Raw genomic sequence first — 14,677 nt, forward strand, 5'->3', positions numbered from 1 at the left:
TTGTTGTTTTGACTGTAATGTAGAGCGAAACCTGTCCCTTCCTCCACCCACTCACCCCCTCAATCTCTACTTAACCTACGGTATGTATACAGAGAGAAAGACTGACATTAAATCAAATCAACGCATATGTATTCAAGTATGTATTAAAGGGGTATTTCAGCAATTTAGTATTGCACTTCCATGATGTGGGGAAGAATGGTCATAGTCAAAGCAGCAGAGTCCGAGGTATCCTGACTTTTAGCTACATAAACATAAACCCTACATAAACACAGGATCCTACACTTCCCATGATGCACCTTTCGGTTAGACCCTCCCTGCCTGCCAATGTCAAAGTATTTTAAAGGAATGGTCAGACATTTTTGGAAATAGGCTTATTCACTTTCTTTCAGAGAGTTGGATGAGAAGATCGATATTCTCACATCTGTCTATTCAATTTCAGGCTACAGCCAGTTAGCTTAGCTTAGCATAAAGACTGGAATCAGGGGGAGAACCTGGTTCTCTTCAAAGGTAACAAAATCCACCTACAATGACCTCTAAAGCTCACTGATTACAAAACCTCATTTGTTTAATTCATACAACAGCGACAATTTGTTATTCTGGGGTTATATGACTACTTCTTGTGGCTTCCTGGAATCTCGCAACTTCAAGGTGACGTCAAGACTGCTGCTTATATCGAATGGTCAGATAGGGAATTATATCTTTTAATCTAACTATTGGCAAGGAAATTGAGGTGTTTAATATGTTCATGTACTTGTAAGTGGAAAATGTATTGAAGTATAATCTAAGAGTGATTGTTGTGACACTGACACTGTAAGACAACCTCATGACAGGATGTAAAGACTGGCTGGGGGAGCAAGCATAAGTATCATCCATGTGGATGTGTGTTACACAAAGACATTCAGATATTCAGCCCATATTCTATAGTCCACAAAACGTTTTTTATTATGCTGCTCTGAGGTTATAATCCGGGGTGAGGAGCTGTAATTCATGTTTTGAGCAGCCAGCTACACTGACTTTTTGAAGTGTTGGCTCAGTCAGTCGTGCAGCTTTGGTAAACAATGTGCAGGAAAAAAGGTTACACTGCAGCTATCAGCACCTCGCACCACCTGAAAAAAAGGACTACAAAAAAGTATACGTGTGTTTGAGGTTTTCCCACTGCTGTGTGCACTGATTCAAACGCCACTCATCACAAAACACGGGACCACACACAAAAAAACAAGGAAGCTTTTACTCCCAACAAAAGCAACACTACCTTGTTTGCAATGATGGATTATAGCACCGGTTTAACAGGCATGTCCATAATGGATATTTGATGGAGTTTCAAAGTGAATGGGCACAGTTGAAAGCAACGTAATATTGCAGTATATTCTTAAAGCTTGTTATGTATTGAAGAACAGCCTTAGATGGAACTGAAATGGCGAGGAAATGATTGTAATGAGCAGAACTACTGCTGAAATGCTCCTTTCTTGTCTCTTCACCTGAGGAGAGAACTACACAGCTACGAGGCAGAGCGACACACACCTCTCACCTGCCACCAAACACCTTATAACCAAGGAAGCAGAAATCTATTCTGCATGGTTTGCTGTATTTAGATTTGTGAAAATTTCTCTGAGTGCCTTTTATCCTAGCAGGTGGTATGCATATTAGACATTTAGCTGTGATAAGACGAAAAGCATACACACTTGCAAAAATGCGTGCGCGTGCACACACACACACACTTACAAAAATACATATTCAATATAATAATGACCAGCAGGACTCTACAGGAGTCTCAGCAGGACTGGGACAACACAGTGGGATCAAGGGGAGGAACAATGAGGCAGATTTTTCGGTAGGAGAAACAGGACGAGAAGTAATGGAATGGACAATCTGCCAGAAAAACAGAAATGAAAGAGGTAAGGAAGAGAAAGAGAGATAGAAAATGATAGATGATGTTAGAATGTCACCTCCGTCGTTGTCTGTTCCATCACTGCAGTCAGTTTCCATGACAACGCTGCATCCAGGCCCACTCCATCCAGTCTGGCAGACGCAGCGCCAGCCGCTCTGCTCCAGGGTACAGCGCCCATGCCCACTGCACAACCCTGGGCAGCCATCTGAAAAGGTGTGTCCCACGTGCACACACACACACACACACACACACACCCACACACATATTTGGCATTTGTGAGTAGTTGGATGAGCAGAACATGAAATTTAAATGCTAAATAAAGATAAAGTACCTTTCACAACTACGTCCAAATCATGAGTAACTGTGGGAGAAAGAAGTGAGAACTGGGTAAGATAAAGCAATTGCAAATGGAAATGATCCCAAAAAACAGAGACACTTTTTTTTTTTTATCCTATTAATCACACTAATCCAAATATCACAAGGAATAATTAAACACTCCCACACACACAGCTCACCAATGTTACAGTGCTCTCCCTCCCAGCCAGGCTGGCAGATGCAGGTCCCGTCGTGGCACTGGCCGTGTTCTTCGCAGCGGGGATGGCACGCTCTCTGGTCGCACGCAGCGCCAATCCAACCCTCCTCGCACTGGCACTGGCCCTCTGAGCAAACACCATGGCTGCCACATGGCACCGGGCACAGCTCTGTCGAACAGGTGGGTGGGGATACGCGTGAGGAAAGCGTGAGAGGAAGGGGGAATGTGAACAAATGGAGGAATTGAGCATTGGAAAAAACAGAAAAGGTAAAAGAGGCACAGGGGACACGGAGAGCAGAAAAAAAGTTTTAAAAAAACTCAGAGTTTGGAGGTGAGCCATCGGATATAGGTGAGAGAAAAAAAAACAAGCGATGGAAGAGGATAACCTCAGAGACTAAAAAGTCTACTTTCTCACAATACACAATCTTACCACCTCTAATAGCTGAGCTCCCTGAAGGAGAGGAAGAGTGAATAGACTCATAATAACAGCCAAATGATTCGTATTTGCACCGCATATTTAAACTACAGGGACTCCAATTCAGCTCTATTATTCTTTTCTGACATTTTGATCAGATTTGGTGGGTATGTTAATACCCTTTCTTTCCCTTCATCTCTCCATCTTTGTCTCTGTCAGCTTTCTCTTTTCAGTATCCCTTCCCCTCACTCTCCCTTGCAACATCCCTTTAAAAATCTTTCCTCCTCTTTTTGTCTGTTTCCCTTTCTCGGCGCTCCTTGCCATCTAACTCCCTCTCTCTCTGCAGTAGCAAAGCCTCATCCATCAGTAAAGAGAGCAAAGTGCTGGAGGCACACAAAGACTACTTATCCATCTGCAGTAAAAAGTTATTTCAATTTAAATATACATAGCATGGAGAGGGAGGAAAAAGTGGATTAAAGTTGGAGAGTTTTTCAGCTCTCTATTAGAATTACATTAGCTTAGCTATGCTTCAACAAAACCAGGACGTAGAATTGCTGGGTCCTTTTGATTAAAAGCCTGGCAGGTAGAGAGAGGCCGCTCATATCTCAGATATTCAGCCACGGTCTATCATTATCATGGGCTATATCACTATAATAAGGCATGCATACACCTGAGAGCAGGAGGTAATGCAAATTGCCTGCAAATCATTGGTGTGCATGGCAAAGCGGAACCTTCCCAGCACCAGTGTTAAGTTAGTGTGGTGGAAACAGTGCTATAATGGCCATTTTCCTCTCTGTGGTGCGCAGTGAGAAAAGTGTCCTTGTCCTTGCAGTGTAGACTGACAGTACTGCATTCGATATTTTATACAAAACAGTACATATGCTTCACTTTTCTCATTACGATGGCTCCCTGTCTTTCCCTCACATTCAGTGCAGAATTGCTGTCTATTTCAGCAGGCATAGTTTACTGAGTGCAAAGGAAAGTTAAGGTAGCTGTACATGTAAGACATCATTTACAGCCATATTTAACAACCACACACTAACTAATATGAAGTGTACAGGTAAACAGGTATGCAACATCATAAAGCTTTTAGATGCCAAGCTGAATGTTCCTCAGAGTGGCAGTCTCTGAAAAGCGCCTCGCAGCAAAGTGAGAATAGAGGTCTTTCCTTTTTCTCGCCTGCCTTTTTTCCTCATTTAGCTGAAGGGAATATGTGTGTGTGAGTATGTGTGTTATGGTAAAAAAAAAAAGAAAAAAAGAAAGCACAGTAAAGTGAGTGCTATTGCAAGGGGGGGCCCCAGAGTGCTGCCGTGCCGAGAGTCATGAGGGGAAATCTCATTTACAACCAGCATGAAGAGAGTGCAAAAACACACACACACACACACACACACACATGCAGACACACACACACGGACCCATTTCACAGAGTGGCTCCAATCCATATTTCTCTCTCATGTCTATCAAATCCCCAGAAAATAGTATCTGGCAAGACCACGCGTGCTACAAGAACACTGGCAAACCAGTGATGTGCAGCTGCAATTTTCTGTGTTTTTTTCTGTGGGTGAACAATAATCCTCAGGTCTTACCAGTGTAGCAGTCTGGTCCCGTCCAGTTGGGCTGGCAGGCGCAGGTGTCTGACTCAGGGAGATAGGTGCCATGTCCCGAACACTGCTCCTGACAGGCTGGCAGCGGGTCATCACAGCTCACTCCTGCCCAGCCTGCCGAGCACACGCACTCCCCGCGCACACACACACCGTGCCCGCCACACTGAGGGTCTATGCAGTCCACTGCAGAGAGAGAGAGAGAAAGAGAGAGAGGGAGGGCGAAAAGGAAAAGCAAGAATGAGTCAGAGGTGAGTGGAGGGAGTGAATGGGTGGGGGGTGGGGTGCCTGCCTCATTATAATCATCAGTTCACCGAGTATGAAAGCAGTGTTCTTTGCATCCCATCCAGGAGTTAACCACCCTAGCTACAATCCCTGTATCTGTTCCACAACATTACACTTCATAGGACACTTAGAACTGAGGCTTTGATAAGGGGTGAAATGGGTTGGTTTGTGTGTGTGTGTGTGTGTGTGTGTGTGTGTGTGTCACGGTGGTCTGTGCTCCACTGTGTTAGTGTGTGTAATTACAGCTCTGAGTGCCAAGCCAAAGCTCAGCACAGTTCGGCTCAGCTCAGCTCAGCTCTGCCGCTCAAGGTCAAACACCTGATTCAGTCTCCACAGGCCAAGATACTGGAGGCAACAGCAGGGGGGCTTTAGGTCAATTGTAACATCAGGTTATGATCAATTGTAACATCGTAATTTGTTTTAAATATCATGGCGTTTGTTTTTGCAAAGTAATTGAGTGGTTTTACAATCGACAGCTACGAGCGGAGGATATGACAAAGCCCAGGTTGGTTTCCTGTACAACTGTAAGGTGCCTCAGCTACCTGATCTACCTGTATCATTTATACTTTTGGCATTTGAACCCGAGGCCATTTTTCATCCCCTTCACAAATCGGTTTATGCCTTGGCAACAATGATATAACTGTATTTACAGTATATAACAAATATACAGTATATACACAGAATGATTTGTTAATTTCAAGTTGAGTCAAGATAAAAATATGCACCATGAGAAGTCATGCTGAATTAACTACAGTTCTATCTAGCAGTTCCAGTTGGATGGAGAGACAACAATCATCTGGATTGCTTTTGATACGGCAGCAAACGTCTAAATTAGATGCAAATTGATTTTGAGGCGAGACCTGAAGGTATAAGGACTGTGTTTTTTATATGACTTCTAAGTGGAATCATGGAAGTGTATCCTTGATGGACATCTTGTGTTATCATTGAAAAGAGGACGTCGCCTATTTACACATCCAGCAGACACAAAGCAACATTAGCATTCATTATAAGTCGTGTTTCTGTCCACCTGGTGCTGGGCCGGCTGTAAACAGCTGCCCGCTGCGGCTGGAAATGGGGCTGATGTGGGCAGAGTTGCTGGCTAGAAAACCTAAACAATGACGCATGTTTTCAGTGTTAACGGGTGTTTTGAGAGTTTTGAGAGTTCTTCCTTATTCAGACTGATGGTCTAAGGATAGAGGGTGTCATACGTTGTACAGATTATAAAGCCCTTTGTAGCCATTTTGTGATTAGTGATTTTGGGCTGTATAAATTGAAACGTACTTGACTGATTTCACTTGATTTAATTAAAAATGCTCCGTAGAGGTGACGGGGTGTGCAGAGTCGGGTGATAATTCTCTGTGGGTTTGTCACTACGAGGGACCTCTGTCAAATGACACAGTCATTTGATTCATCATCAATATAAGAATATTGACTAGTGCAGCTTTAACTTAATCAAAAATAGCAACGTCATTCATTTAAATGTGTATAAGTGGAGCCATTTCTGTGTGTGACATTATGAGGTGTGTATCCACTTTTGAGAGTGTAAAACTTCTTACCTTGTTCACAGTTAACCCCCTTGTAGGCTGGACTGCATATGCAGATTCCCTGGATGCAGGAGCCATGGTTGGAGCAGGTGGGGTCGATACACTGTCCTTCCTCCACATTACACTCTGCCCCCTTCCACCCTGCCAGGCACACACACCTTCCTTTCTCATACACGCCGTTGCCGCTGCACAACACGGGGCATGAATCTGCAACAGGACAAACACAGATTACACACCCATGCACAGCACTCACATGCAAACACACACACACAAACACACACACACACACACACACACACACACAGTGCTGCAGTATATTAGCTGGGAGACCGCAGTAACCTACCGTGAGTGGGGCTACGCTCTCTTATCTCAGCTAGTGCGCGGATTCAGCAAATCCTCAAGCAGCCTCTGTCTCACTCTCTCTCTCTCTCACACACACACACAGACACACGCACATACACACATACACACACTCCAGCTTATCCCTCACGCTGTTTCAATTTACTCAAGCACCACCTGAGCCTGGCTACCACGGCAACCCAGGAATTGTAGAAAATCCCCCCGACGTCACCTCACCCGCTCTGAACAGGCCGTGAAAACAATCGTGAAAACGGAAGATTAGGAAAGAGAGCATTAGGGGTTTATAGAACGAGGGTGGAAAGCAGAGCTATCTCCATGCAGAGATGGAGAGCTGTGTGGCTAATGTAATGACAGCCAGGTAGAATAAAGTCAGTGAGTGTCTGATGACGCACTGACAGTTACACCCCCCCCCCCCAACTCCTCATTGCAGCTGGAGGAGGTATGGCAGCTCAAGACATCAAATGGATTAGAAAGACGATCCAGAACCAACGCCTTTTTCTTCCTGGGATAATTTGCAATGAAGGCTCCGTGCGTTCATGCGTGCGGAAATGTGTTAGTTTGTTTGATGCTTTGTTAAATCTAACACTCGGTACCCCACAGTGATAAATTCACACTTCACTTTTTACAACTCTTGCCCAAACTTCCTGTCTAACTTTTCAAACTGAGAATATTAAAACGCGAGAAAATGAGCAAAGATGAGAGGAAGGGATGAATAAGTAATGAGCGTAAATAAACCATAAGATGTGATATCATATCAGCTGTTTCTACACAATGAGACACATACAACTACAATGATTTTACAAAGAAGGACAGGGGGGGGGAGAGAGAGAGCATGAGAAACAGAGGCAGCGACAGAGCAAGAGGGAGAGAGACGATAGAGAGACAGAAACAAATGAAAGAGAGGTAGGGCAGTGAAAGAGACAGGTAGGGCTGTGAAGATCATATGGACAAGTTGCAGTTAAAGGAATGTATTCTATTTTTCTATTGTCAACAAACCCCTGATAAAGCTTATTGCTCTGTGCCATAGTACTCCATGGTCGTCCAAAAACCAGTGAGCCACACTGTTGCACTGGGTGACATGTTCCTTCATCATGATGAACAAGGCCATTGCAGTTTATTTGAAGTCAATCGCAAATACTGTAATTACTCTGGACATAAATGGTATTCAAATAAAAGCCTTGATTTAATAATAGCCAGGGGCCACCACAAACAAATAAAGGAAAAAACCTTGACATGTCACACTCACTAATCTGCTGCGCTGAGCTTCTTTTTTTTTAACAGAAATACTATTTTCGTTCCCTAATTATTTTCAGTGGCTCCCATTTGAACAATCTTCAAGCACTGTGAAGTTGCTGTCAATAAAACACTTCCTGCAGATGTTTCAACTTAACATCTGTGGGGGGGCGGTGCCCTTTGAGCTGCTAGAAGGCTTTTCATGTGAAACACATGCGTAGGAAGAGTTTCTATTGACAGCAACTTCACGGTGCTTAGAAAACAGCAGAATGGAAGCAACAGGAAGAAGAGAAACTCCACATGGACATAAATGTGCATTATGCTGAATTTATCCCGACCACAGGTGAACATGTTCATCAACAGCAAATTAAAATGGTACAACAGCAGAAAACAGATAGGTGGTCTTACTAAAATATAACATAATATACTTATAAAACAGAGGAATAAAGTTATGTATATTGTATGGGCCAGTTTTAAGATAATCAGAAGATAAAGAAAGGTCCCGCCGGTGCTGTAAATAACTTCTAGTGGACCAAAGGCGTATTAACAGCAGAAAATAGTCCCTTGTAAATACACTATTTGCTCCTTTTTGAGTTTTAGTAAATTATTGAGCCTTTTTTAAAAGTGAAGCAATATATTTGCAACAAGTTTTAGAAACAAATTACAGCAGAAGTATCGGGGCTTAGTGTCACAGACAGGGCAGGGAGGTCGGAAAGTATTGAGAGACACTCTAACAAACATGGAGTTTGTTGCCTGTCGGAAAAATATAAAACAATGTCAGCCTTATCTTTTATCAGATATCTCTCACCTTTGGCACAGTCAGGACCCAAGAACCCAGCGAAGCAGTGGCAGTGTCCGGCCACGCACTCTCCGTTTCCATTACAGTCTGTGGAGCAGCCATCCATTGAGTCTGCACAACCACACGCATACACAAACATTCACACACACACACACACACACAAACACACACACACACACACACACACACACACACATACGTTAACAAATCAGACATAAAAAAAGGCAGAGAAAGAAAACCAAAAACGTATATACAATATTCCACACGTAACTCCATAAGCAGGCATGGCTCTCTGTTATTGAATGAGAGATCTGATAAGCAATGGATGGCTCCCCAGACTCAGGGGCTATATTAGATTAGTCTGATCCAGCTGCTATCACTCTCTGGGGAATGGCCAAGCACTCACTTACATTCAGTAGCACTAAGCACATTATACTGCATTACAGGTTGGAAACACACTGCGCGCAAATTTACAAACATCAAGGCTTAATCAACAAACTGTTTACAAGGGCGCAGTTTGGAACGAGATTGAACAACATAAAATCTGACATTGTGAGTGCACAAGTTAGTGGAGAATGGGTAATGCTGCGTCGCTACAGTAGCTACGCTCCCGGCACGGCGAAGATCAATGTGATGCTTGGTCCTACTAGTGCTTCGTCTCATCTGGATGCGTGCGTTTCATCACACTCCTCCACCTACAATTAGTTGCCTTACTTTCACCGTTCTCCTTTTCTCCCATTGATATGTCCATCATGTCATACCTCATTCTCCGGGTACAGACAGCATGGAAAAGATAGATAAAAAGGGGGAGCACTTCGATGCCTTTAGAGCATTATATAAGCCTGCTGGGCTCTATCTGTCGGCCCTACTTGAGATGGAAGATTCTGGTGGAGAAATACCCAGAGGCTGGCAGAGTTGGGGATTTGAACTGTGCTGCTAGTTGTCTTGTGCCAGGCGAGCTCTATCTAGGCTAGATAGAGTAATTAAAAAGGGTGTCAAGGATGTCATCCTTTATTTGACCCTGTGCCGTCCTGCTCGGCTCCCCTGAACAGGGAACGACTCCAGAGTCAACCCACTGCAGTCCCCTGGCTCGCTCTGTTCAGGGAGCATGGATGACAAATCCTTCAGTGGCATGGCTCGCTCACACTCACACACACACACACATTTACAAACACATGCACGCAAAGTTATTATGTCACACCCGCCTTGAGGCGCGTGTGACACATGCTAATGAGACAGGCCCTGCCAGTAGCCAGCAGCACAGCATTATCCTCCATAGCAGCGCATCACTACAGAAACCAAAGTCATTTTCACCTCCATCACTTGTCATCGTCACACTGATGGAGAGAAGGAGTGGCAATCATCTTTTCTCCCACACAGTCAGGAGGACTCACAAACCTTTCTCCACATGTGTCTCTTTCTCTCTCTCTCTCTTGGAAAAAAAAAGCCTCACATACACAAATTCCAATATTGTATCTGGCACCTGACACATGCAATGAACAAAAACTCATCTGCAAGGTCACGGAGTTGCTTTTAATCCAGAGGAGACGAGCGATCCGTCAGAACACTCCTCACAGGGCGGTGAGGTGCGGGGCTGTAACAGTGAAATAAGCTCCGTATCTTTCAGGTCAATGTCTCAACTATAAAAATCTCCAGGCAATTAACAGGTAATGTATAGCTGGCCATGTCTTTATTTGTTACAGCATATAGTGTGTGTGTGTGTGTGTGTGTGTGTGTGTGTGCATGTGTGTGGGCACCCGTGAAACGCCCACTCGTTTTTTTTCCCACTGACTAAACCCTTTCCAGTTAGAAATCACTCATGCCATAAGTTATTGCAGTTAAATGCTATTATAAAATGGGTGCTTCCAGCCAAGTGATCTGATTGGTCAAATAAGCATTCCAATTGTACTTTATGAGCCCGTAAAGTTTCAGCCATGCTTTATGACCCTTGGGCTTTATGAATTTATGAAAAAATGAAATGGCTGCTCAGCTAACTAGAAGTATCCCGCCGCTCGCTCATCGCCTTTTTGTTTTTGTTGATCGTCTATTTTGTTCAAAGTTCCAGGTATCTACGTGAAACTTTTTCCTCATACTTGGCCATTGTGTAAAAGATATAATATTCAAGTGGACGTGTGATGACAGCTGAAGTATAGCAATTATGCATAATTAATAGCCCTGCAGGAAGCACCACTCTCTGCCTGGGTATAGGCTGAGTAGAATTAAAGAAGATGGGGCTGGAGTGGAGGTGGCGAAATGGCAGAAATCATTAAGCCGGAGCTTTTGTGGGTGACATATAAATGTCAATAACGGCGGAGGAGAAAAAAAGCTTTCCTCTGCATCTGCTGCTGTTTTTACATACAAAACGGAGAAAAAGATGTTTGAAAATTCAATTTGAGGCCACACAATGATGCCTATTTTTGAAATCAGCAGATGTTCTTTCACCTTTTTATTCTTTTCTTTTTCAACATTTCTACATTATAGTCAGAACCACTGGGAAATGATGACGAGTGTAGCATATATACATATCAGCATATATTACAGCATATACATCAGCATTTGTGCAGACACTTTTCTGTCCCGCTCAGCAGCAGCACCGGGTTAAGATGTAACCGAATGCTGTGTGTGTGTGTGTGTGTGTGTGTGTGAGATGGATGACAGAACAACATAATGTCTTCTGACTGATACAGGTCACTTATCAGCTGACCAAACACATGTGGCTTTGATTGTTCTGCCACACCTTCCTCCTTTCTTCTTTTTACCTTTATCTAGATGATGATTACAGTGATTATCTCTGACAGCCTTTTCTGTCTCATGTTACGGCACACCTCATTACTTTTGCAAGCACATTTAAACACCAAAACATGTTTTACATATAGTATGTCCCCCTTGTTTCTGTGAGAACAAGCACAGTTTTGCACATCAGCACCATTTCATGTATTGTTTTCATATTCTTCATGTTCTCATATTTTCCTTCTTGTCATACTCGTACACCGTATCGATTTTATTTTATTTTATTTATTTATTTTTACGACGGTCTTTTGCTATTGTCTTATTTATGCTCCCTGTTCCTTTGTGGTATCCAGTTACTATTTGCTGCGGAAAAGCTCAATTTCCCGACAGAGCTCATCTCATTTCTCCCTCATCTCCCCATAAAGCTCCACTCTGGGCTCCAGCGTACTGTGTTTCTTATTAGAATTTATTGCACTGTAGCTCAATGGCTTTGATTTTCTGCCACCAAAACAATGCAGTGTCTGTTTGTAACCCTAGTTAGAGGTGCAAATGGGCAGTGAAATGAACTTTGACACCAATCCATTAATATTATTTTCCTCTTTCAAGCTAAATCACTTGATTAATCATTTGAAAAAAATACTAAAGGCTGCTATTCTCAGCCCATCTGTTGTGTCTATATTTGTTTTGATTATTGAAGAAGAAACGGGAAATGTTAACTCTTTGTAAACGCTGCCGTTTCCTGTTCAGCTCTAAATGTGAGACTAAAAATAGGTCTGGTATATTCCAGACTTTACAGACAGCACACGTGTCAACAAATGTTTGACAGCTCTGAAATAAAATCTGTGTTTAGCTGTCGCATGCTGTCAGTCATTATATAAAGGACTCTGTCAATATGATGATGAAAGATGTCTTCCGTACAATGTTTTGGCACTATGGAGCCGTTTAATGATTGGCTTACAACTTGGGCTTTTAAGAGGTCGGTGATACACATATTTAGCTTATAAGCATGTAGACAGCTGGCTGCAGTGTTCCAGTTTATTTACTGAATAAAAACATAATAATGCACAGCCAGTTAAGGATAAGTGGGACGAAAATCCTAAAATGGAGTCTGTTTCATGGAGTGCTTCTCTTAATAGCTAGTCATGCTTTGTACTTAACATTTTACCTGTCTGCTATGCATAAATTACCAAGATATTACTGTTTTTTTTTTGTTATTTCAACACTGTATTCTCTTAAGGACTACTGGACAAAGTGGGAGTGAAGAAACTGCCCTGGTAATTATCCACTTGTCTATATTCAGCCACGTACTCTTGCATTATTCACATCCTTCAATTTACACTGCCATCCGTGTGTGTCATAGCAATGAGCTGCAGTTAGCAAGCCCTGTCATTACTACAGGAGCTGTCCTCCCCTTTCTAACGGCTGTCTCTTGCCATGCCAAGCTCACTCTTATAATAGGAAAAGTTCCCTCCAAATGTCGATGAGTTTCAAACTACTCTTGGCCATGTCCTTTTTTTTGCATTTCAGCAGATTAAAGAGGAGAAAAGACAAGAGAGTGAAGCAACTCTGAGTGAAACGTTACACAAAATACCATTATATGCTAATGCTAAATGTGTTTAGTGACTCTGTGATGATTCTCCTCACCTATGGGTGTGCTGTGGAGTAACACTTGCTCCAGGCTGCGTCCGTCGTTGTAGAGAGCCAGGTGCCAGGTGCCAGGGTCCATGTACTCAATGAAGCCTGTTTCTTGGAGGCCGCTCAGCAGCAGGCCTTTGGGAGCTTTGGCAGTTGAGACGGGATCAGTCAAGGACCTGGGCAGCGCCTTCCCGTCCAACAGTTTCACGAAGTCGAACTGAACACAAGGTAACACAGTCAGACAAAAACAATATCATTCAGTTGGAATGAGCAAGTCGGGAATTCATGAAAACCCGCATAAATGCAACGGAAATTTGCAAGCCAAACCTTGTGCAGTGGTGTGTGGCTGCTGTTGGGGGAGCTTTATGAGACTGCCAATTGAATGCTATTGGAAAAACTGCCTGCATACAAGAAGTTGGGGGAATTGCATTAGATGTGGATATCAGATGCGAATTGCAAAAAGGGATCCAAAGATGGAAAGGGAAATCGTCATCCATGGCAGCTCAGTCCTCTACCAGACATGTTCCACAGCGGCAGGTTCAACAACTTGACATGCTGCTAATAGCATGGGCAGACTTTACCACTCAGGTTTTCAAATGGAACAGACTATTATTTCATTTGTCTAAACCTGTCTGTGCTTCTCTCTCACCCTCTTTAACTTTCCCCACCACCCTCGCCTCTCCCTCCCTTCCTCTCCATCCTAAAACCTCCTTGAACTAGCAAGCACTCGCTGAGTCTTATTCCCCCTGAGGGCTGTGTGTCACACTAGTGTCAAAAACAGCTAATTAGATCTCTTCATGCGGGCGAGAGCCGGGGCGCACTGATGTTAAAAAGCAGATGACTCGGTGTGTGTTGTATTTTTGTCTGTATACGGGCTCCGTGCATGGCACAGTGTTGTTCTTCACTGCGTGCAACGTATGCATGTGTGTCTGTATTGTTTGTGGGAATGTGCCTGAGACACATTTTATCCACACTGACCCGACAAGATCAGAAATCACTCTTTCTAAACGACGTGCATCCACACTTTCGTTTTTGTGAGGATCTCTGTCCACATGGGGAGAATGGCAAAATGTCTTGACAGCTACATTTTGCATCACAGTCAACATCTGTTAGAGGTACGACAGACAAAACCTGATTACTCTGCAGAGTCTCAGCAAGTAAAACCTCTGTTTTCCATCATCTCTTACACAGTGTTTTAATACAGCCAAATTCACAGTTGAATTGTTCTCATTTACGCATTTTCTGTTTCTGTTGTCAGAACAAGAATAAAATAGCAAATTGTTCATGGCCCATAAATGCTACCTCTTAAACAAGCAGACAGCAATTCCTGCTCTGCTGCGCTGAGACATTGACAAAATCGTTAATGTATGCTCGCAAACTTGTCTGACAAAAGGAGAATAACTACAGTTTATTGACACCTGTGTTGTGTGGCTGGCTTTACTGACATTTAAAACGACTGTTCACAGACAAGGTTAGAGGTGCCAGGAAGTTGTCAGCTTAAGTCAGCAAGGTACCTGCCACAATAACAACGTAGACATGTGTGGCTGATATTTTCTGTGCTTCCACACTTCCATAGTAACTAGGTACATGTGTGAACAAATCTTTAAGCCCAAATCTTCTAACTGAACTTCCTATACTGAATCCACTATCGTCAC

At 43.2% G+C, this 14,677-nt stretch overlaps 1 protein-coding gene across 1 annotated transcript in view; it reads right to left on the reverse strand.

Annotated features, from left to right (window-relative positions):
• Positions 1 to 14,677, reverse strand: part of tenm1 (teneurin transmembrane protein 1) — a 138,943-nt gene that overhangs the window by 55,291 nt on the left and 68,975 nt on the right. The window contains exons 7-13 of the mRNA XM_070913178.1: positions 13,032 to 13,239; positions 8,667 to 8,768; positions 6,278 to 6,472; positions 4,422 to 4,622; positions 2,404 to 2,589; positions 2,220 to 2,249; positions 1,947 to 2,093 (exon numbers count right to left, since the gene is read on the reverse strand). Coding sequence (XP_070769279.1) covers positions 1,947 to 2,093; positions 2,220 to 2,249; positions 2,404 to 2,589; positions 4,422 to 4,622; positions 6,278 to 6,472; positions 8,667 to 8,768; positions 13,032 to 13,239 — 1,069 coding nt within the window. The remainder of the gene's footprint in view (positions 1 to 1,946; positions 2,094 to 2,219; positions 2,250 to 2,403; positions 2,590 to 4,421; positions 4,623 to 6,277; positions 6,473 to 8,666; positions 8,769 to 13,031; positions 13,240 to 14,677) is intronic.

Source organism: Enoplosus armatus, chromosome 10 (assembly GCF_043641665.1).
Source record: "Enoplosus armatus isolate fEnoArm2 chromosome 10, fEnoArm2.hap1, whole genome shotgun sequence".
In the NCBI taxonomy this organism is placed as follows: Eukaryota; Metazoa; Chordata; class Actinopteri; order Centrarchiformes; family Enoplosidae; genus Enoplosus; species Enoplosus armatus.